Source organism: Rissa tridactyla, chromosome 2 (assembly GCF_028500815.1).
Source record: "Rissa tridactyla isolate bRisTri1 chromosome 2, bRisTri1.patW.cur.20221130, whole genome shotgun sequence".
NCBI lineage: Eukaryota > Metazoa > Chordata > Aves > Charadriiformes > Laridae > Rissa > Rissa tridactyla.
In genome coordinates, this window is record NC_071467.1 from 130,595,360 (window position 1) to 130,619,170 (window position 23,811).

A 23,811-nucleotide genomic window follows, 5' to 3' on the forward strand; every position below is an offset into this window, starting at 1 on the left:
ATATAGGTTTGGGGGAATAATTGAGAGGAGATTATGATCTTGTGCTGTTTCTTCCCCAGTTTTGATTTTTTTTCTTGTGAAATCAGAAAAAACAAGCAAAGGGGAGTTTTGTGTAAATCGTATGCTTTAGCATTATGCAAATACTCTGTAATCTAAATAGTGTGGAGGCATGTGTGTGATTATGCATGTGTCTTAATGGGGCTTTTTCACACTAACATTTCTTTTTAGAGTTTTGCTAAAACTGTTTCTTTCTCTAAAGAAAAAAGTGGTTGATAGTTTCTGTGAAGCAAGAGAGGTTTGTACAGAGCTGCAGAATAAATACTTCTATTTCCCCCAAACTACAAAGAATGGTATGTGAAAGTGCTCAAGGGTGTTCATCAACTAATTTGAGTTAATGAATGGTATGAAACTTGCTTATGTATTTCTTTCCTCATTATCACAAATAGTGTGGCACGGCATTACTGGGGACATTGATTGTCTTTGCTCTGGCCCAGTTTTGTGACGTTCAACTGAGAAAAAAGGCTTTCATTCTTCTCAGGAGACAAGACAACCTACTGCTTAGTTCCCACCATTTAGATTTCACCAGATTTCTCGTTAACCCAATAATAGTACAGTTTAACAGTTCTCTCTTCTTCCCAGAACTAGCTAAACCAAGCCATGTTGCCTTGTCTTAGCTTATAAAGGCAGCAAAGGGTGCGGAGGACAGTTCTTGAGTAAGGGGTTCACTAGTGCATTTCAGGGTCCACAGAGTCCCACCCTACTGAAATGGGGTCCTGCCTTGAGAACTGGATCTTCTTAATCCCTCTTCAAAGTAGAGGTCTCCTGAAGTTTTAAAATACTATGCAACTAGAGATCCTTTCCTTCCCAGCCTTTTTTTTTCCCCTAAACAATGCTAATGTGATGAGGAAGACTGGGAGCCAAAATTACCATCCCCACCTCCTTATTTCTCTTGGTACAGCACTGACAAAGAACTGCATAAACATCTTGAGACAAAAGTGGGGAAAATTGAGGGGGAAAAGCAGATATAACCAGCACCTTGCTCTAGTAGGTGTAAAGAGTAGCAGGGGAATTTATGTGGGGCTTTCAGTATGTAGTTAAGCTAGTGTGTGCCCCATCTGTCAAGTAAGTTTGACCACTTTTGATTTAAATATAATACAACCAGAAGGTAGCACAAATCTGCTATAAAACACCATGGATTTTTTTTTCTCCTCTTTCCAATCAATCTTGAAGTTGACCAAGTGTTGCGTTAAGGAGCAGCCTGATGAAATAGGAGTGGTGGAAGCTCAGCAAAATGTTTTCTTATATTCTGGGAAAGGTGACAGGCTTTTCCTAGTACAGGTTTGCCAAATTAGGCAAACGTGGATATGAGCTGAATGTTACTATCAATGTTTTTCCATCATTTTCTGTGTGATAATGAGAAAAGGTCAGAACTAATTCTGTTCTGCTGCCTTTAGCTGTTGTGGCTTAGTGCAGCTTGTCAGTGGTGAGGCACAGGGCAAGGTATGTATGTTATTGTCAGGTAGTGCTGTGATTTTATTGTTTTTTAAATTGGCGTGCAACTGGACAGTGTAATGGAGCAGTCCTGGTCTTCAGCATCTCCGCAGTATAATCTACTTGTTTTGCAAACTCAGAATAATCCTGCTCCCTTCTCTCATGTGCGTATGCAGTAACTGGAGAGCGACAGACTTGTGATTACATCATCTCCTCTGTTTGTGTGTGTTTTAGAGACTAGATCATAACAAAACCAAATGTATCAAATTAATATTCAAATCGCACAAGGTAGCTGTGATGCATTTTTCTCACTGTGTAAACCTCCATGTATGTAGACACAGATCTGGTCCAAGCAGGGCTAACTTCCTGCATCAGCAAGCTGTAACAGTGAGGAAGAGGAGGAAAGGGCACCTCGTGCCCTTATGACCATTATTAAGAAGACACATGCTTAAGGGGAACCTGTTTGGTTTTTCCCCTTTCAAGTGAGATCTCAAGTAAAAAAATGTTCAGTTTATTTTCAACTCACTTTTATAACTCACTCTTACCCTCAGTCTGGGTGTATGAGTCCAGAGCTCTAAAATTGTCTTAGAATTGTGTGTAGTAAGAGTTCTATGATAAACTCTCTGATGTCATCATATGAGTCATACTGGGGCATGATCCTGAAATAGTCGGTACACGCTCATAGCTCAAGAAAATTTCTGTGAGAGCGTGTTCTGCTTCTGATCATTCTTGATTCCAAAGCTTCTGGGGGTACCAGGACTTATAAACATTGCAAAGGTTTGATTTGTAAAGGCTTTTTTAAATTTTAACATCGCCTCTGCTTTTTTTGTGACTTTTTATGTTGGTAACAACAGCTGACGCTGTTTGTATTATATTGCCACCTATATGGAAGGTTGTGCAACACTTTCCATTATAAGACTGTTTCAGTTGCTTATTATGTTGCCAACATTCAGCTGTTTGGGCTGAAATTTTCCATGCTGGGTGTCTCCTTCAGGCTGAATTTCTTGGGAAAGTTTCAATAAAAATACTTGAACCATTCCAGGGAATGAGAGGAGGGGGAAATACTATATTTTGCTCGTGTTTATTAAAGTTGCTGCAAGCACTTGATTCAGAAATCATTGCACCTACGTGTTTTGGAGCAGGGAGTTGAATTATTAGGAAGGTGAAAGGGCGAGGAAAGGAAAAATGGGGATAGAAGAGATTTCTTTCTAAGGAACGGGCTCCTCCCTGACATTATGAGCCATCTGCAAGAAAGCACACAATCCCCATGCTTGTCAAAACAGGGTCAATGAATGGCTGAGAACTGAATGATTCTCCTTATTCCACTGAGCCTACATGGTATATTGGTTTTGGAGAAAGATGCTTATGAGGTGTAAACACAATCCTGTGCAACAGGGAAGATAACTAAAATCTGCACAGTGGTGGAACTAGAGGGACAGGGTTATGGACTTAAGAATAAGAGTTAAAAATAGCAGAGGTGGATTTGCTCAGCAAGGAGATGGATCTGAAGATGGTGAGAGAGACTATTAAGCAAGGAGATGGGATTTAACCTAAGTGGTATTACAGCAGCCTTTCTTAGTTACAGTTCATTTTCTGTTTCACACACATCTTGTGCATTTAAATGGGGCAGGGAAAATTGTATGCAATCATGTAATTTAGAGACCAGTATTCAACCTTAATTCCAGCATGTTTCATTTCTGAGCACTTGATGTTGCAACCATAATGTACTTTCAACATGAAAATTAAAGCTTTAGTTAGAAATGTCATTCTATACCCATCGTGAAAACGCTTATATTGTAAGCTTTGAAGATCACCACCATAGTTAGGCACAAGTATAATACTGCATTTCAATTAAAATACTGAAAAATGTTTTATTTTAATCCATTTAGAAATGTTTCCTTTTCAAAACCACAGCACTGCCAGTGCTTCAGCAAACGTGTACAGGACTATTTGGATCTGAAAAGGTTAACTGCATACTTGAGATATCAGGAACTGCACTTCACAACAGACTCTGTCTTCTATTTCTCTCAGGTTCACAGTGTAGACAACAAATGATGTGTTGGAATATACCCAACATGCTTAGCCCAAATGGGAGCAAGTTAACAGGATGGGGAGAAGTTTCAGCTATAACTTCAAATTTTCCTAATTTTTATGGTCTTCAACTAGACTGGTTTTACCTCAATATTGTTTTAACATTGTTATTTGTGGCTGAGCTTATTAAATAGCAGCATTTATGCTGCTGCTTTTAATATCTCACACTTGAGGTTATCTTCCAAGTTTTCAAGGATTTATAATGTTGCCATAACATTTTCTTAAGGAATAGGGCTTCCCATCCAGAAGCAAGCACACATCATAGTACAAATTCCAAAAATAGTGAATTAGATGTTTCCTAGTTAGAGGAAAGCAAATGTGTGCTGAATGCCCGTTTTATTAAGATCCTTTTACTTCTTTTTTTCTTGAATGAAATTTAGACTTCTATTTGGGGACTGTTTTGTTAATAATATCTGGACCCTTGTTTGGAGAAGAGAATTTAAAACTGAACTGTTACTATGGATATCTGCTTTTTAAATATTAACTTCATAAAAATGCCATATCTGGGTTTGACATGATGTATTGTTTCTGTTCAAAGAAGATAAAATGTCATGTCATATACCTGTTTATTAATGTTTGCGGATTGTGTGTTGATGTTATGTATCATGGCAAAGATCCGCTTATTAATGCCTTCATGGTTTGGATGGACAGGACACATCTTTATTGCTTTAATGGTACGTAAAATTTTATTTCACAGTATTTTGAGGCTGCGTGAAAGTACACAAACCTTTTTTGAAAAAGAGCTGTTTTTTTGATATCTAGGCCACGTTTTTTTTTTCATATTTCACACAGATGCCTAAAACCCCATTTTTTTCTTTCTTCCTTCCCCTTCTCCATGCACCCCTTACCGTTCTACAAGAGATGGGGTTTTTCAGAGGTCTCTCCATAAGTGCAATCAGTAGATTTCTATTCACAGCCAGCAGAATCTACCCAGCTTCCACCCAAACAGCTCATGTGTTGTGAGCAGTCACAAAATGTTGGGTTCTATGGAACCTAAATGAATGTAGGGATTCATATGAATTCAAACTGTTCGTTGAGGCCCAGAGAAGAAACCGAACTGTCCTACAGCACCATGTTGCAGATGCTGTGGCAGATGTCATGTACTGCTGTGAGACCCAGTGTGACCTGATGGTCCTGCCCAGTGCAATTGTTGTCATACTGTGGTCTGCAGAATCAGTTTGTCCAGCCAGCCTCTGGCTGGATCCTTCATACAATGCCAGGATATAAACTGTGAACCAGATGACTGGTGTGGCAGTATTCCCTCTGCCTCCCTCTCCTCAGGGTCTGCTGCTCTTCCTCAGGAGCTAAAGGTGGATCTCCCAGTCCTCTGTTGGATTCTGGACATAGGTCAGGCATTGCTTCCATGTCTTCTCATATGATATGAAACGTCAAGTCACATGACAGGCAGTTTGGTCACATAGCAAATATAGTTGTCGCATGACAAGAAATTTGGTAGAGTGATGGGTTGGCCTCCGCTAGCACCAAGTACCCACATAGCTTTTTGCTCACTCACCCCCACACCCACAGTCCCCATGGGATGGGAGAGAAAACAGGAGGAGCAGGAGCGAGAAAATTCATGGGCTGAAATAAGGGAATCACTCTACCAAGTACTGTCATGGGCAAAACAGACTTGACCTAGGGAATTTAACTTAATTTATTGCCAACTAGCATAAATATTTAATTACTGATTTGGGTATTGGTTATTGAGAAACAAAAGAAAAACCCTAAAACACTTAGGGTGAAAAAAAGACACCTTTCCTCCCCCTTTCCCAGGGTCACTCTGGACACGTCTCCTCCCCTGCTACCACTGCAGGCCACACTCAGTCCCTTTGGTGAGGCAACAAGTGGTTCTGGTGGTTGGGGTCAGGTTGTAGTGGTTTCTCTCTGCTGCCCCGTGTTTGTCGCTCTTGTCCTGGGCTCTGATGTTGGTCACTGACAGGCTGCAGTGCCTCCAGGGTGTACTGGCTCTCCACCATGCAGCATCTCCTATTCCTCTGACCTTATTGCTCTGTCATTCTCTCTGTTCCCTCCTCCTCTATCCCTCCAGCATTTTCTACCCCTCCTTAAATATGTTTTCATTGAGGTGCCACCAGCTTTGGTGATGGGCTCAGCTGTGTCATGTGGTGCATCCATTGTCTGAAACCAGCTGTGGCTGGCACGAGGCAGACCCTGACCTCCTCTCACCCTGCAGGCCCCTCCACTACCAAAACCTTGCCACCTACACCCAATACAACAACTCAGCGTCTTCATTCTTTCTTCCACAGACTTGTTTTCTGTGGCCACTTCTGTCCCTGAGTCTGCCTCATTTTCTTTCCTATGCTCCTAGGAGGAGAGTGTTGACTGTTCAAAGAAAGCCAGGTCACCCTCAGTTAATCCAATGCAAATAATTGCTGGTAATTTTTGTCATTCTTTTTCCTTACTGGATTGCAAATGCGAGTTTCCAGGTGACAGCTGGCTCTGAGGTGAGGTCAGCGTTCTCACCTCTCTGAATGCGCCCTTCATGGTTTGCCAAGGTTGCAAGAGCTCATTTTGTAAAGCTTGTGTCTTGGCTAAAACCTGGTTTACTCTGTCTAACCTGGTCAGACAAATGTCTGTATGTAACTTAATTTATTAATCTGCATCATGTGCTAGTGCGTATTGTTTTATTCAGTGACAGGTGTAATTTGTACTTTAGCATGAAGGCCAGAGGACTGTATGGACAACGTGATCTGCTTTAGCCCATCTTGTGAGGAATCCTTCAAGATGGCTCCTTATGCAGTGGAGGGAAAAGACAAAGAATTAAAATATTGCTCGAATGCTAAGCACATGAAGTCTGAGTTGCAGAGATCCTGTTGTGGGGGAATCTCAGTCCTTTCAAGTGAGGGTTAATACAGGTGCCAGCAGTGATGCTTTGAATGTCATCATAATGCAGTTATCAGATGTTCTGGTATAACTCTGTGTTTACTCTTGGAGTAAAAGTGGTCTTCTTCACTTCACCTGTTCTTTTTTGGAAAGAATCAGAATAAAAGTGAAAAAAGCTACTTTTATTCCAGGTGAAAGATCCCATGCAAACAGTTGCGGTGCACACTTTGCATCATGCTTCTGGAATTCCCTCTCAGCATCCCACGGAGATGAACCTTTAGTTGCATTAGACCTTCAGCAGCATGTACCAAAGCTCTACAGAGGGGCCTCATTAGGTTTTCAAGAGTTGGGAAATCCAGTTTGATAATTAGACATCTTTTATGTCAGGCCACATTGTCTACAACGTTTAGAAAAAGGATGTGATTATCCTAAGTTGGAAATGATGTATCTACACAATCTAATTCATACTACCCCATTGACCTTTGGATTCAATACATTTGCCCCTAATGTTTTTCTCTGTTATAGCTGCTCAGGTACTTTTTCACAGAAGGATTGAGTGTAGTTACTGTAAAGGATTGAGTATAGTTATTAAAATACTGTGTGCAATGCTGATCTCTGGTTGGAGTTTAAAAACACTTGTGTGTTTGCACGTGATCCAAATGTCTAATGTAAGTTCTATCAAAATCAGAAGCAAATGGCCCAGATCTTGAACACTGGAATAAAGCTGTTGATGGAGAGGTTTATATTCTTGAAATCTTTGTGTTGTGGAGGAACTTGCCATGGCTGAGTTTGAAGCTCCATTTGGTCACTGATTTGGTCACTGAAAAATACTTACTTTACTTTTACCTAAAGCTTGCTTGTGAACAGCGTTTCAAGACTCTCATCCTCGTGATTGTCCTTTTTCTAGATTTATGACTGATGCAGCTCGACGTGAGCAGGAGTCTTTGAAGAAAAAGATTCAGCCAAAACTCTCTTTGACCTTATCAAGCACAGTGTCCCGTGGGAATGTATCTACTCCACCTCGCCACAGCAGTGGAAGCCTTACTCCTCCAGTCACCCCTCCAATCACTCCCTCCTCTTCGTTTCGCAGTAGTACTCCTACAGGTAAGCACCTACTGTTTGATTTATCCCAAATAAACTAGTAGTTTTGCTGTGTGGCATTTGGAGAACAATAGACATACTGAGGCACTGGGGAGAAGAACCCCCTAAAAATAAAGCAGAAGAGTTTTTGGCTCTTTTATTTGCATTTGGTTTGCAGTCTCTAAAACGTGTGTGGGCATTTGTTTCCAAACTCTGCTAAAGCAGAGAAGGACGCTAACTTTAAAAATCGCAGCTGAAATTATTACACAAAGAAACTAACCTTAGCAGAAATACCAAATGTGCAAAAGACCCCTGATGTATCAGTCAGAGAGTTCTGCACGTGGTACAGTGTCAGTTTAAAATACAAGAAAAAGTGGTCGGGATCTTCCCATCTTCCCCCCCTGTCCCTTCCCTCTCTTTTGTTTGTTTTTTTTTAAGGGGGGTTGAATTAATAAATAAATGAGTGGGCAGGGAGGAATCTTCAGCTGCTGTCATCATGTAGATGTGACTTTCATTAGGAAACTATGGTCAAAAAAAGCAATCAATGTATGAAAAAAGTGATTTGTGTTTTCTTCTAAAACAAGCATTCCCGTGGTTTTCCCAGGTATAAAATTCCTGGGAATTTTTTGGTACTGATTATAGAAAATTGCTTGCTCTGCTGAACCAGATTTCTTGGCCTAAGTCAGTCTGGTTTACATTGGATAGAGATCTTGTCAGATAATTCTCATACACTTAAGGTTAAATACCAATATTTCCTTCTAAAAAGCTAAATTCATATGATACATCTATTCTGTTCTGTAATAAATAGGCTCAACATATTATCTTAATAGGAAATCACATGAGCATCCCTGCTTTGATAAACTGCTATGCCATGTGTTTTATCTAAGCTATTTAATGTTTTAGTATTAATTATTAAATTGAAAAGTTGTAGTGGTCCTTGTGACACTCTTGTCTGGAAGTTCTGAAATGAATTGGTTGTTCAGCATGTCCCTGGATATGAAAAAGGGAAGCATGTTGAGAACAGCTAAATGATAAAATCCTAATGTAATAGAGAAAATTTTAAAAGTAAGCTTTTCTTCATTATCTCCTATTTGAAACAAACTGATTCATTTCCTTGACATCCTACAGATGTCAAGGAATTTCTGCTTTCTTTTACTTTTTGTACAGCTCCTCCTGGGAAAGCTAATTCATTATGTAGTCAGGTAGTATAACTTTGCACATCTGTCAGGAACGTTGGTTAGCAATGTACTCTTTGAAACATGTTCCATACCAAAGGAAAAAAAAAGCCAATATCTGTCTACTGAAATACTTTTATTTTTATTATTTATATATTTTTCAAGCTTTTGAAGTTACTCAGAATGTTGTTTTACCTGTAGCTAGGAGAATCAGCTTGTTTTGGCAAACTGAGTTTCTGGGAATCCTGCCGGCCAGATTATAAATAATACCAGCTTCCGCTTTCTGCACCCTCTGTTCCAAGTTCCCCACTAGAGCCCCGTTCCAAGGTTAGGGTTTGTAATAGCCTGGTAGCAAAACCATATATTCTCTCTTGAAGATTTTTTTTTTTTTTTTTTTTAAGTAACTATCAACTGAGTTGCATTTCAGCACCCTCACCCCCGAATTTCCATTTTTGTCACCTTAAAAGTTTTTCTGGACCTAAAATAAGCATTGAGATTTTTCTGATAACTACAGAATTTTTTGCAGTGTTTGCTTGGCATAGGATTTTGTTCTCCGTGATGGTTATAATTTACATAGATGGGGTGATCCAAGTCCTGCTGTGGCTGAGTTTCTCTTTCTGTGGGTGCAGTGCCTGCAGAGGGGGCCCAGGAAGGCCAGCAAACTAATTTTAGACAGGCAGTTCACATGTCTATTATTGGCTGATGCAAATCTTTTTCCCTCAAGTGTAAGTATATATGGCAGTTGACTAGCAAGGTGATAAAACCAAGGATGGTTAGGCATGATCTGTTTCAGGGAAGCAATCTAGAGCATGTAAATCATCCTGCATTTCAGCCTCTCAGTGCCTACACAACTTTCAAGCCCTACAGGCATACCCTCCACTGCATCCAGTGAGAATGAAGAATATTGCAGTATTCCTTCTGTGTGATCCTGTTTGATTTGTACTCCGAGCAAACTCTTGTTAACTCGTCTCTGAATCCAGGTAAACATGTATACTGTGGTAACTTCAGAAAATAAAGAGGCTGTTTTTCCTTAGATTGCCTGAAAGGGATCATCTGGGTTGATGTTAAGTATTTGTTATAATTATAGAATCCAAATGTAATCGTTGTCGTCTTCCTCCTTTAGACCTATACTTTGTCAATAATAAAGTGGGATTGCTTTCACCCAGTTTATTAATGAAACATTCAGAATGGCAGTTCCTCTTTTATTATCTCCCATCTCAGTTGTTCAATACTCTATTAGGGTACCAAACTTCAGAAGTGTGTCTGGCATTGTTACTGCACATGGCGTAACACCAAGATGATGCCACTTCAGATGCTAGAGGCAAAGCATGCCCTACAGGCTGGTGAAACGACTTACAAATATGGATGTCCCTCAGCAGAGAGTGTCTGTCCTATATGGCTGTTTGCCCTTCTTGTTTGAAGTAGAAAGCAGGAACCTCACTAATCTTTTGGTCCTTTTCCATGTGGTGTCTTCCCTTTAGGTATGCTGTTTGTCTTGGCTTTGCTAGGTGTGGTAGTCTTACCTTAGGTGAAGCCAGCAGCTGCCTGAATCCCAGTCACCATTGTGCACGTCCTTAGAGCTAAGTTCCACCATTTGCTGATGCTGTTAAGCTACTCTTGTCATTTTTCAGCAGAGCATAATTTCATCTAATGATCTCTCATCCATGTATTGACCAGACATGAACCCACTTAGCTTGTGAAGTTTGATAAGAAACAGTTCAAGGTGGTTTGGCTGCAGAGAATGTTTGTTAAGTTTTGCAGTAAAAATCCATGCGAAAAGACTATGGGCCAAATTCGCAGACAGAGCTGAGCAGCTTCCAAGCTGACACACATATATGCTGCAAATGTTGCATGCATATGTATAGCACCTTCTTCTGCATAAATGAGATTATTCATGTAGAAGCAGAAGTATTCAGCAAAGAAGTGTGCTCTTTAAGGCTCTTCTCAGGTAATGAGGTAGACGTGTATTTATCTGCAGACTCTGTATGTGTTAGTCCCCTGAAATGGCCCATTTGTGGTTTTGGTGGGAAGTAGAAATGCAGCAGTTAATTTTCTATACCTCCCCTCTGTTCCCTCAGGGGTGACTGGCATGTGCTCTCTGCTTACATTTGGCTTTTTGTTCCCTTTCCTATAACAAGTTTTCTCTTCTTCTTAAGACCTGCATCCTCTAATGATTGCAGAAAGTTCACTTGAAAAATTTGTTCCAGTTTTTGTTTTAACAATAGTGTCTCCTGGGAGACTTTGTTTAGTAGGCTTAAATGCTCTTGTTAGAGTTCACAGGCAGGATTTAGCAAAAGAAATGGCTTCCATCAGCAATACAGACTCCTTAGGGTGATAGGGAAATATAGCTAAGTAGCACCAGCACATAGCTTATTTTGGAAAGACGTTAACAGTCTGCAAACATTGAAATATCTCTTTATTTAAGGAGCGCTCAATTAAGTCACAAAAACTTATGTTGCCTTTATTTTTAAACGTCAATTTTAAACCCACAAAACTAATGAAGTCTAGTTATGGATAAAAATGGGGCTGACATTGCATCTTTGACATACGCTGTTAATTTTTTAAATGTTTTCATACATCTGTGTGGCTCACAGATGAAATTTCCACCCCTAACTTCCTGGCTTTTGAGCATAAGTCAGAGCGTTGACATTCCTTTGAAAATTATGATATCTCTTCATATTGAAAAGCTTTAAAAAAGATTCAGTGATAGTAACTTATTGGCAATTCATTATTAAAATAACCTAGTCCCAATTTTAGTTACAAAAGTAACTCATAGTAATGAGTCTCAGACTTAAAAAGAAAATAAAAAATAAACCCACTTTTGCATTGAAGGAGTGCCAAAAATCATCTGAAACCACTGTTTTGTGTTTGTTTGTTTTTTCTTCCATATTTATGACAATTTTTTTTTTTTAAATGATTCCAGGCCTGGGGTTGTAAATTTCAGCCTGGAGTGAATTTTTTGCCTTCTTATAAATCCTAAAGCAAGAGTTTAATACTATAAACCGTTTTTTTAATGGCTCAACCCTAAGTCTTACCTCCCCCCCTGCAAAAAAAAACAAAAAACTGGAATATTGGAAAACCTCATAATTAGCATTATATTTTGCTCTGAAGAAACTGGCTCTCAGACCTCCTTTCCTGTTTATTTTTGTTTTAATAGATTACAAGTTATAACATTTATGCTGTTTTAATAGGTTTATAGACCTACTTACTGCCTGATTGCGTTGGGCAGCGGATGGCAGCCAGTCCTGGCAGCGAGCACTGAGGATGCTATGGTTGGCTGGAATAGCTGCGGCCGTCTGTCAGTCCTGCCACTTGTAAAGGAGATGAAAGAGTGAAGTTTTCATGGGTGGTCATAGCTGACCCCATGAGAGAATTGGCAAGTCCCGTTTTGATTTGCAGCTGTCATTTAAGTAGGTGACTAACTATTAGTTTATCTTATTAATTAGGATAAATGCCTTTCTGGGGAGTCATATTTGTGCAGTCATTTTTGATTGACTGCATTTGAAAGATCTTACCTTTTCTTACTATGGCAAACTTCCTTAAAATTTCTTTCACTAGCCCAATCTCAATATTTATAAAAGTGACCCCATTTTTCTACCCACAGAAATACCTAACTTTTCAATCTCTCTTTTTTTTTTTCTTTCTACTAAGACATGAAAGTAATAATTAATTTTAATTTGGAGTAAAAAGCATTTTGTAGGATTGGCCTTAACCTTTAAGGAATCTGCAATCTATAGAGTGATACTGTGAGCAAATATGCCTAAAAATTCAATACAGCAATACTTTAAAAAAAACCCTATGACTGAGGCTTTCAAGTTAGTACTATTGATGTAGAAACCATTACATTTACCATGTGAGGATACGACTTGAAAGATAATTTAGTAGATCTGTAGTAACTGAGTAGTTTTTTAGATATATAGAGCATATTCTTAAACTGAAACCAAGACCGCTTTGTAACTGTGTCAGTAATCCTAAAGCTGCGGTTCCAGCCAGTTGGAACCCATCATGTGAAATGGGGCAATTTTTTTTCTAATAAATCATACTAGTGATGAAGCATGACTATATAATATGTGATTTAAAGACAGAAAGTGAAATTCAATGTATTTTCAATCAAGAGAAAAAATCAGCCTTCACCTAGTGGGTATTTTCAGAGCTTGGTGTAGTTAGAAGTACTTTTGATACCTAGTGTGACTGCATTCTTAAATATCTACAATGATTTTAAATATGTTTGTCCCATTTACATCATTAGGGAATAGCTTCTTAAACGCTTAAAATAGTGTGTATATGAACTTTTATTCAATGAAATTAATAGATTCTTCTAAGTCAGACTATTAATCTCTTTTCTTATTCATCTGGATTTTGTTCAGGATTCAAATGCAACTACTGGCAAAATAGTGACCAAAAAATTACAGCTTCCTTCTTGTGTTAATGGGAGTTCTTGCTACTGATGAAATAATTTAGAGCTTCATTGGTCCCGCTATGGGTGACTAATTTACAGGGGAGGAAGGTCTGTGTATTACAACTAAAGATCTCCTTTCTGCTCCTGCCAAAGGCAGTTGGGATTCCGAAATGAATCTGTAAGGACGCACCTTGTTTCTGGTCCATTAAGGACTTGTCTGTTGTGGGAGCTTTGGTTTTGGGAAGCAAATCAGTCTGTGGCAGTTTATGAGTTTTCCCAATAAAACTTGTTATCTCAAGTAATGTTATCTCAATGACATGAGATATCATTGCCATAATTCTGCTGTATAGCATTTGCCTTCATGGATAACTCATAAAGGAATCCCAAGGGCCTTCTCTTGAATCTGTTCCCTTTTCCAAGAATGCAAAAGTTGAAAGAAAACCACCCATTGTTTGCTGGTAATAGCAATCAAAAACACGATGGTAACCAGCCATTGAATTGGGCATTGAAATAGAGTAACAGGCATGCCAGAATCTAATATGGTTTAGATTCTAAATGTGTGTTTAATTTTTGTTACTTTAAGTTGTTTAAAAAATGCGTTGTCGTCTTGTAATGCAAAAGCTCGTTCCTTTTCATAGGTATCAAAGCAGCTAACATTTCAGTACAGTTTCCATATGTTATGCTTTCAACAATGAAGTAATCATATGACACAGACAGCTCTTACGCAGAGTGCTATAACAGCACATTAAACAGAATCCAGCAAGAGATCTGCTCAGCTAAGCTACTTCATAAGTTTAAAGTGGACAGTAGAAATGTAAAATAACAGGGGGGGCCCCCCAATATGAATTGAGGACTGGGAGGAGGAGGAGTTAGGTGCTCAAACTTTTTTTTATTTATGGATGTGCTATTAATATGTAGCCAAATTAATCTGAATTTGTAGCAGAACTGCTATTTATGTCAGAATCTCTTTGGCTTCTGTCAGCAGGTGGCATTTCTGAACTTCATGTTAAGTAGAATCAGAGTAGACTGTGAACCATTAAATCCGCTATTCATTTGATAACGTGCAACAGCTTTTTCTTTGGGCAATGCAGATTGGCTCAATACTGCTATGGCTAGAGAGCGCGTGCTCTTTTGTGGTGAGCTTCTTTTTTTAGGGATAGTGTACTGCAAAGTATTCTTCAATTGAGATTTTAAAGGTGCTTGAAAGTAGACTTGGGAGTCAGGACAAGTCAGTGGAAACAAGTACACATAGATAGCTCTTCGAAAATCATGCTACAAATCCAGATCATGTGCACTTAAGCACGTGATTAATGTTAAGCACCTAATACTGTGGAGGTGAATGCCTGTCTTTGAGCACTTAACAAACATTTTGTCAGACTGGAATGAAATATTCTGTACTTGCAGAGTTGCAAGCTTAAATATTTATGTACACACAAAAGCCAAACTTTAGCCATTCACTTCAAAAACTTTTCACCTGCGTTAGCATATTTTAAATGTTCAAGTTTAATTATTGCACCTTATGTTAACGTAGTGTAGTATCATGCAGATGGAATTGAAAAAATAATGAAAAGTAGAAATATGAGATCAAATCCCAGGGCTCTTTTATTAAATTGTTGCTGAGAAGTGGTCTGAGAGTGCTACATTTTTGTGTGTTTGACTTATGGGGTGTCTAGCATAGTAAAGCACAAATCAACCAAGTTCTACTGCAGCTTGAAAAAACACACTTTCAGATGTCTGAGGAACCATCTCATTAGTTGTTCAGATTGACAGAAGTTTCTACTTGCCTAATTGCCAGTTCAGAGACTGAAGAACTTGTATGCTATGTTTTTATTAAATATTAGATATATAGACCCACTCCTGTATAAACAGTATGGGCAAATAACTAAGCCATTACTTCACAAAATGAAGACCAAATTCTGTTCTCCAACATAATGAAAGTTTGTCTGAATGCATTCGATATTTCAGGCCTACAAAGTACGATAAAATCTGTGATAAAATATCTTGAGGCAACTGTATTGTGGTCTCTAGCAAAACCTCCCTCTGAGGGACTTCACTCATGCCAGGATTTCACATTTCTGTGCAGATGACGATAGAGAACTTTCTTTATAATTATTGGAGCCAAAATGGTTCCATCTAATTGCAGGTTTGGGGGCCTATATTAATCCTGCACGCTAATTAATATATACATATTTTTGCCCAGCATTTAGCAGTCTGAGGCACCTATTCTAACAGAGCCTTATGGGTGTTCTTGTAAAAAATAAATACATAAATAATAATTAAAAAAAAATGAATGGCATTGTGCAAAACAGTTGATCAACATATGAGTTAACTATAATATATGTGTGTGCTTAGAAACGGTATGAGATTTTAACATGAGCTTTTGGCTGAGGTCGTGACTGAGCATGAATAATAAGTAAAATCTGTGGTAGTTTCTAGTTTCTGCCTTAAGGAATAAAGCTATAGTAGGAGGTTTCCAATAACAATGAAAAATAATAAGTGAAAGTGCAATTATTTCCTATAGGGGTTTTCTTAGCACAGGTGGGATTTGTTCCCAGCAACAGCTAAAAGATGTTTTTTCGAGCTAGATGCCACATTCCCCTTCTAGGGAGTCAGGGTTTAACCTTGTACATATTCAGCTCTTTCTGAAGAATGCTGAAGTGCTTGTCTGTACTTGGCTAAGCGCTTCAGAAATGGATCTTTTTTTTCTAGCGGTCGTCTGCTGTCAGGTGGTCGTCCAGATTCCTTAGAGAGGCAAGAGTATGTATTATATTGGTTACTCACTGACAAAACCAAACCAAAGCAAACCAAAAGAATTGTGTTCCCAGAACATACTGAAACTTAAGCCTGGAGGATCTTTGGAGCAAAGATGATGTCATATTGCATGCACGAGCAACAGTGCTGTTGTCATATTTCAGGCGTGACTGCCTAGCAAATAATAATGACTAACTTATAGCCCCAAATCAAACAGCTTGACATTATCATGAAGACCAAGAACATTATTTAAGTCAAACCTGCACAAATTGATGGCTCAGTGATTTCCAAGTACAGCTAGATTGTATGGAAGTAACTGTTTCTTGATGTCCCAAAGCAGCTGGAGAGGTTTCCTCTTCTGAGGGACCACCAGCAGACTCCTGTAACTGTTTTCTTGATCAGTTTTCATGGAATTCTGACAAAGCAGTGGCCATAAGTAGAAGTAACTTCCAGTGATGGATTAGCTTCTTATATTTACTGTTGGAGATAAACAATTAACACCCTATAGGAGCACGGGGGCTCTAGCACCAAGGTGATGCTGAGGGTCAAGAGTCAGGAGGTGAAGTGGAACAGGTGTGCAGAAAGGAAAGGGGAGAGAGATTTTGCCTAAGAAATCTAAACAGGACAATTGTTTACAGACCGAACTTTTCTATTTACGTTATTTCTTTTTTACCTCTGATCTACCAAAGAGTATCTTGATTTTTCTCCTTTGTACCATTTTGTTACATGCCATTAATGAAATTAAGCTGTGGGATTACCTGGGTACCTGCTCTGCAGTTTGGCTGGGCCCTAAAAGGAAGGATGAGAGTTGGCCCAGGCTTGATGGCTGTTTCACTTACAAGGGAGGTCGTGGTGTCCTTTTTTTGTCTCCTAGGCAAAACTGGAGACTTAAGGACTCTGCAAACCCCAGCTCCCATTTTCGTTACAAGAGTTACCTGGTTTGTTTTACAGTGGGTTTGGGACTCCCTAAAGGCCACTTCATTCAGTGCAGATGGACCAAGTGAGAGAGGAGTGTTGGTGAAGCGTTTGCAAGGAGCATAGGGCCCCAAGTGCGTGACTACAGTTCTTTCAAAGTCCTGTAGCTTTTGGGGTGCAGGTTCTGGAGTATTTCTGCAGGGTTGTGCTAGACAAGCCAACTCAACGCATGACTGTCTGTCTTTACAGAGGTTTGGGTTTCCCACTGATCCAAGGCTGTAACCTTGTAAAGATGGGGCAAAATGAGGGGGATTCTCCCGTACGTAACCTTTTCTACGGTTTTCACAAGAACACATATCATGATAACCTCCCCTGCTTAGTCCTTTTTTTAACTCTATCCTAAACTAACTTATAACCTAGAGTACAAAAAGGCCTATACTACATTCACAAAATTAAATTATTTTGAAGTGGTGCTTATAACAATTGAAATTACTTTTAAAGCAAAAAGGCCATTTGTAACCGTATATAGAGGAAAGTAAGATCGAGGTAAAAATAGCTGATGGGTGACAGTAGGGCTGTGCTGTGAGGGGAAAATACATCACGGCTATTTGTTTTAATCACAATTCTTCTCATAGCTGTCCTCTGCATTTTCTGTTCTTCCTTTTCCTGCATTATGCATGCATTTCCCTTATAATTCTGTTAAATTTCTCATTTGCTCTTTAACTTGGCAGTAAAAATGTGGTGAGCCCAATTTGCTATAAAAATATGTTCTGGGAAGACTGACACAGTTCTCAGATTTTGTGCTTTTCACTAGAACTCTGAATCATGCCTGAGGAGAAGGCTCATCAGAAATTTAACGCTGCATCTTATTTATCTCATCTCGCTCGCTACAGGTATAGCTTTATATGTAACCTCCTGCTTGTTGTACTTGGTCTTCCCAGCCCCTTCAGAGCATTCTTGTTTGATACAGACATAAATTGCACTGGCAATTGTAAAGCTACTGTGCTGTAGAATTGCATTTTAGTTGCACATACCTGTAATTAATTGTATGGGAATTTTCACAGTACTCTCCCCAAGGAACAATTTCATTGAAAAGTAACCGAGTTGTCTAGACTATAGCAACTCATAAAATCATCACTAGTTTGGGTTTTTGAGCTACAAAGCAGCGATAGAAACATGGCTTGTAGATTTAAAGTACTTCCAAGCACAGGAACTGTTTTATAATCCCCATCGTAGTAGTCTAACTCGGCAAAGCATTTTTAACAGGGTCTAGAACAGAAAATGTACAATAAGCTTAAAGTAAAGATCATCTTTGTGTTAATTTGTGATAGGGTTTTTTGATGTAGAAGCACACTTGCTGCACACGGACCTTTCTTCCTCCAAATGTGTAAAAAAATATACATTTTGTAGAAAGCACATTGTGCCTGTCTTTCGCAGCTTGTGGTGTAACTGATTTAATGTAGGAATAGGTTGACACTCAAAAAGGAACTTCAGTGGTTCTGGGTAACAATGACGGTATTCATGTTTGTGTGTTTATACTGCAAGGGCCAATGGGTGGAAGGATTTATTTTATTAATTTTTTTTACTATTTAGCTTTATAAGTAATCTGCTAATTACCTTGAAAATTGCTAACTGAAAGCACAAATGTGTTTCAGAAAGTTGGAAACTAGTTGGGCACATAGAACTTTTAGGTGCTTATTTAAATCATGTCTATGTATATCCATATATATACACACATATATACATATATATAAAAACCATTAAATTGCAAGATTGAACAGGATTTATTTCTACTATTTCTACTATTGTAGTGCTTTGAGAACTGAAAAAATTACTCTATTTGTACTCATGCTGTACGTCTGCATGCTGAAAGCAGTTATGGTTTTCAAGGAGTTTTTACAGTGCCTAGCAAAAAAAAAAAAGCATACTTATTTAGGCCAGCACTTCAGTGTGCTGAAGATGGTGAAACTTAAGTAAATGTTTGAGTTTTCCTTGCACTGTAGCCAAAGCAAATCAGAAGTAGAAAAAAGCAAGGACTAACTAACTCACCATTTCACACTTGATGACTTAAAACACAGAGAGGTTTATTTCACTGGGGAAATGGTGTATTATGAGTCGATGTTACCTAGTATATGATCATCAAAATTATGTAAAATTCTGGGAAAAACAGGGTGGTTTGTAGATCTTGTATATTACTAAGGAAGCTAAAGGCTATGAAACATTTGCTGACCTCAAAACTACATATTCTCTTGTCTCTTTAGTGCTTTTGGCCTGGCAGTTGAAAAACACCACCCTAATTCTTGCTGAAGATGAAGCCTGGTGCTTTGTCCATGCTCGCATAGGCTCCTTCTTGTAAGGTTTTTCCATATATAGTCAGTCAGCATCATTCATGGCAGTTTCTCAGCACTTCTGCCTCTAATGCCAAAGGATACAAGAAGCCAAGGAGCAATGGAAAATAACAACTTGAAAAGTGCTTTCATTTCAACTTTGTCCAGTGATATATAATCTGAAACAACTCACACCTGCTAACATATGTCTTGTACACCTGATTGAAACAGAGATAGCCTCAAATAAAGGTTTGTGACAACATACCAGGCACAGTGTTGCAGATTTAATTTTATCAGAATTATTTTTTTTTAAAAAAAGAGGAAACACGACTCCCCACTGAATGTGTTCTTATGTTTGGGTGTTAAAAATGCATTTCTTTCTCATAAGCCCGAAGTAGGATTTATTAAAAAAACTTATCAGCTCTTTCCTGTAGATTTTGTGCGTAGGCAGGATGACAAAAGCCTTGATCCTGGCTCAGTAATCAATAGGCATTTTAGTCCTTACTGGTAGTTCTGAGTATTGTCATTAGGGCTATGTTTCAAATTGTGCTGATGGAGTTTCTTAAATCTAGATGGTCAGAGCATTTAAAAGCAGGTAGAGAGAAGCGTTAAGTATATTTCTGTGCAAAATAAATCTTCCCACCCTTCAGTGCATTGAAGTGGAGAATCTGCCATTGCCTCCCTTGGTGCTGGTCAGGGGTTTGTACCCTCCTGGGGCTAATAAGCACAAAATTCCCTCGGCCCGAAGCTGCTGAAAGAGCGCTGAGCTGCCCTGGGTCTGTGCAGCTCCGCCGTACCCTGGTCCTCCATGGGCAGCCTCCCATGCCATCCCTTTGGCATGATTCAGCCCATTCACACATCAGGAAGGTCTAAGGTCCAGCCCAGGAGCATGCTGGAAATCCCCACGTAGCTGAATCCTGCTGAAATCAGCGGCGTTCCTCCTGTAGTGAGTGCTACCTGCACAGTGATAGCAATTCCATGGATTGGAGCCTGGTGGTAGCTCGGTGCATCCTTGCTGGGTTTGTGCGTTGATGTGCGCAGTCGGGGTGGGTGAGGACTGTGTGCATTAGCAGTTTTACGGCCTGCACTGTAAGTGGCTGAATAGCTTTTGTACAGCTGTAAAGCATGTTTAACCCAACGTTATAAAACGCGTCTCAAATGTATTTTCATAGCTTCATAAACTGTAGTTCATTTATGTAGGTACTTTTTATTGTAATCCTTTATCTTAAACATGAAACTGTTTCCTGATACGGTTTCTATTTTTTTCTTTGGTTTTATGAAAAAGGGGAAAAGAGAAAAGAAAAACTGCCTTTTTGTTACATGCATCAGGAGAGTCCTTAAGTACAGTAATAGTGCCCTGAACTTGTATTTTTGTATTTCTAACCTCAGAATGCAGGCCTAGCAACTAAAAAGCCAAAATAACATTAATTATGACTGTTCTTCGCTGGGGTTTTTGGAGTGTGTTTGGAACAGATGTTTGGGGGGAGAGAAGGGGGGAGGAAGGATGGATTGTTTCTTTTTCTCGGCCCCAACTGGTTTTAATTCTTTCTTGAACATTTTGAGAATATCTTTAAACATTTGCCAGAGTTCAATTAACATCCCGTGACTAAAGGTGGAAAATGTCCTGCTTTGTTTTTCTTCAAATATATACCTGCTCTTGCTGCTCATGCCAAAGCCAGAGAAAGAAAGGATTCCAGCTGGCATAGGTTTTATTACTGTTACATTAATTTGAAGGTTAAGCCTCAAGTTGGGAGGGGTCTGCTGGATTGATTTATTTATTTACTTTTTTTATTTTCATTATTTAAAAAAAAGTGCCGTGTAAAACACTGCCATTTAATTACAGGAAGGTTATGCTCTTTTTTTGGTGAGCGTTTAACAGCTTATTCTTGTTTATATGAAGTTGTAGAAATCTAGTTTTAAAATATGTTTAAAGTAGAGATTGTGTTCTTGGGTTTATCATGTTTTTCCTGTACTATGTATAAACAGAAGATTGTACATTATTGAAAGCCCTTTTTTGTGGAAAACAGGATTGGGGAAAAAAGTTTATATAAGAATGCAAAATAACTTCCCGAGACTATTGGCGCAGTGTGGCCATAAAACCTCAACAGCACATTGTGCAGTGACATTATAACAATTTGCTTTAGCACCTCTGCGGCATTCTCAGAAAGTCCTGTTCTACAGAACACATGCCATGGTATCAGTTGACTGTTTTTTCCAGAATTGGTTCTTTACATGCATGTTTTTGTGATTAGTTGCTGTTTTGCAAGTAATTGAAAGTGGAGAACATTTTTTTCTTGTTTAGCTTATTACATATATGTTTTATTTGCATACATTTATATATTCAATAAGTCATAACATATCTGCTTATATAGGTGTGCAAGCTCCTTTTAGTGGATTTATAATTTCTGGATTGGGATTTTCTGTGGTTTAGTTTTAAAGACTGTTCTTTGCTATACCAATATCAAGATACCGATATATCAAGATAGAAAATGGCACACAATTGCTTCTGAGGCCGGATAGAGTCCAGCTGCTCTACCAACCTCTATATTGGCTCTGGAGGACCATCTTTTTTTAACCCAAGTGTTATTAGTTCTTTTTCTCTTGTAGCCCAAAATGGTGAGCAGATCTCATGTGTAAATAATACCCAATTTTACTGACAGTGAATATGTAATACTAATGTCATACTAATAGTACTTTAAATAAAAACCTTTATGTTTATTTTGTACCTTTCTCATTTTAGCTTTACCTCCAGGATTTTAGGATGATTTCCCATATGGGCTAGCTCAACTGAAGTCATTCTATGCAAGTATACAGTATATTTGGTTCTGTGTTTTACCTATAGGATCTGAAGTTTCTGCATGCTTTACAAAGTGAATTCAAACCTTGTAATTGAATACATCTTCAATCAGTTGAAATACAGCGTGAGTTTACACTGAGCATTTAAATGAAAACTAAAGGTGACTTGAAATGTTGGAATCGACCTATCTACCATTTCATTTAAAACACCAATGTTATCCATGGGTTGGGTGCATAACTGTTTGTGGGTTCGTCCTGTTTGAGCTATCGCCCTCTGAAATAGCTGTGGAAAGAATCTTTTCAGACTGTCTCTGTGCCTGTCTCTTTGACTGACTGTTACAGTTGCCATTTCGGTGGCGACTGTGAGAGAGGGTAGAGGATGCCCAGAAACATCTACGTATATCCTTGCTTGCTTAAAAGTTCTTTTCTTTGGTACAGCAGACCCCAGTGGCTAAAAGCTACTCTTCAAATGATGCAAACAAACAAGAATTATTTTTTTGTCTAACTTAGTTTCTCTAGTGCTTTTAAGTACCTTGTACATAAAAATGTTAAAAACCATATTGCTCTTTGTATTTGAATCCATATTCACATCATTATATGAGGTACCTTTTTTAAATTCTCTTGGTGCTTATTTGCTAACTGAGCCTTGCTTCATCCAGAGACAATAGAAAATTAGTTCTTCTGAGTAGTAATAGTTCCTAAACAGCTCATTATTTAGCGCTTGATACTTGATCTGAGCTAGGAGAGGACTGGAAGGGAAGGGTGGTTTCTCCAGAAGACATTTTTCTGGCCAAATCCTGCTCTGACTAGAGCCATGAGGAAGAGCAGGATGCTGGCAGCGGCAGGCGGCAGAAGTGCGAGATGAGGGACGTGCTCCCGGCGCGAGCATGTGTGAGAGCAGCCCGGCAGCAACAGCCGCAGACCACACAGCCCGCGGGACCCGCTGCGCGGGGGCTGGCAGCGGCCAGCAGGACATGCCCTGCGCCGCCCCCGTTTCCCCCCTCCCCCAGCTCGGCCCAAGGCCAAGTCAATAATAAGTTGTAATTGTTATTTTGATGGCTCTTTTGTGATCGCACAGAGGGATGGAGGTCTCTGCCAGCCTTGGCAAGGGCCCATTTGACAAACCATAACCATCTCAAGCAGCTCCCTCGAGTGACAGTGGAGCTGCCAAGCATGCATTTGGCTTTGAGAACAGATTTGCCTCTCCTCTCCCAGGAACGAGGTTCAGAGATATTTACTGGGATAAGGAAAAAACTTTTAACTGTGTGTACTTGCGCCCATTGGCTGAAGAAAGGCTCCAGCCCTCACCGTGGTGAACCTAGCGCTCACTTTATGTAGGTGCTTTATCCAAACACTGGAATTGCACTTGCAATCTAAAATACCAGTGTCTGTAGCGGTACACAGGGCTCTGTTTGAACTACCCTGGGTTTTCCTCAGTTGTATTACATACGTGTTTACATCATCTTCATGCACGTGAAGGATAAAAGTATTTTTGAAAATACAAGAAATGAATCTGAATGGAACTTTCTAAAGACTTGCATAGCAGTCATGATGCATGTTATTTAACATATTGTATTGTTTTTGTTTTTCGTTGCCCCTAGCATTTATTTCCTGTGCTTTATACAAAGGAAGAATACTTCATGTTGAATGACTTGATAGGTCTTTAGATCAACAGTGAGTATCCGCTGTGGGAACGTTCTCCCTGCTGGTGAGCGTAGAGGAGACTGCGTGCATCCGTGGGCACAGAGGGAAGAAGTTTGACAAATTCATAAACGTGCTTTAGTGTTAGGCCAAAATTTCACATAATATTAATAATTCACTTTTTTTTTATCAAGGAAGCTGTCACAATATATGGGAAGGCAAACTTCTTAGCATAAGAAGTGCTCTCATAAAACTGTTCCTATAAAATACAAACTGCAGGTCCTGCATGGGACAAAGTGTGAAG

At 39.2% G+C, this 23,811-nt stretch overlaps 1 protein-coding gene across 1 annotated transcript in view; it reads left to right on the forward strand.

Annotated features, from left to right (window-relative positions):
- The window catches only part of JAZF1 (JAZF zinc finger 1), a 199,097-nt gene that overhangs the window by 160,800 nt on the left and 14,486 nt on the right, over positions 1 to 23,811 (forward strand). The window contains exon 3 of the mRNA XM_054193085.1: positions 7,331 to 7,527. Within this exon, the coding sequence (XP_054049060.1) occupies positions 7,331 to 7,527 (197 nt within the window). The remainder of the gene's footprint in view (positions 1 to 7,330; positions 7,528 to 23,811) is intronic.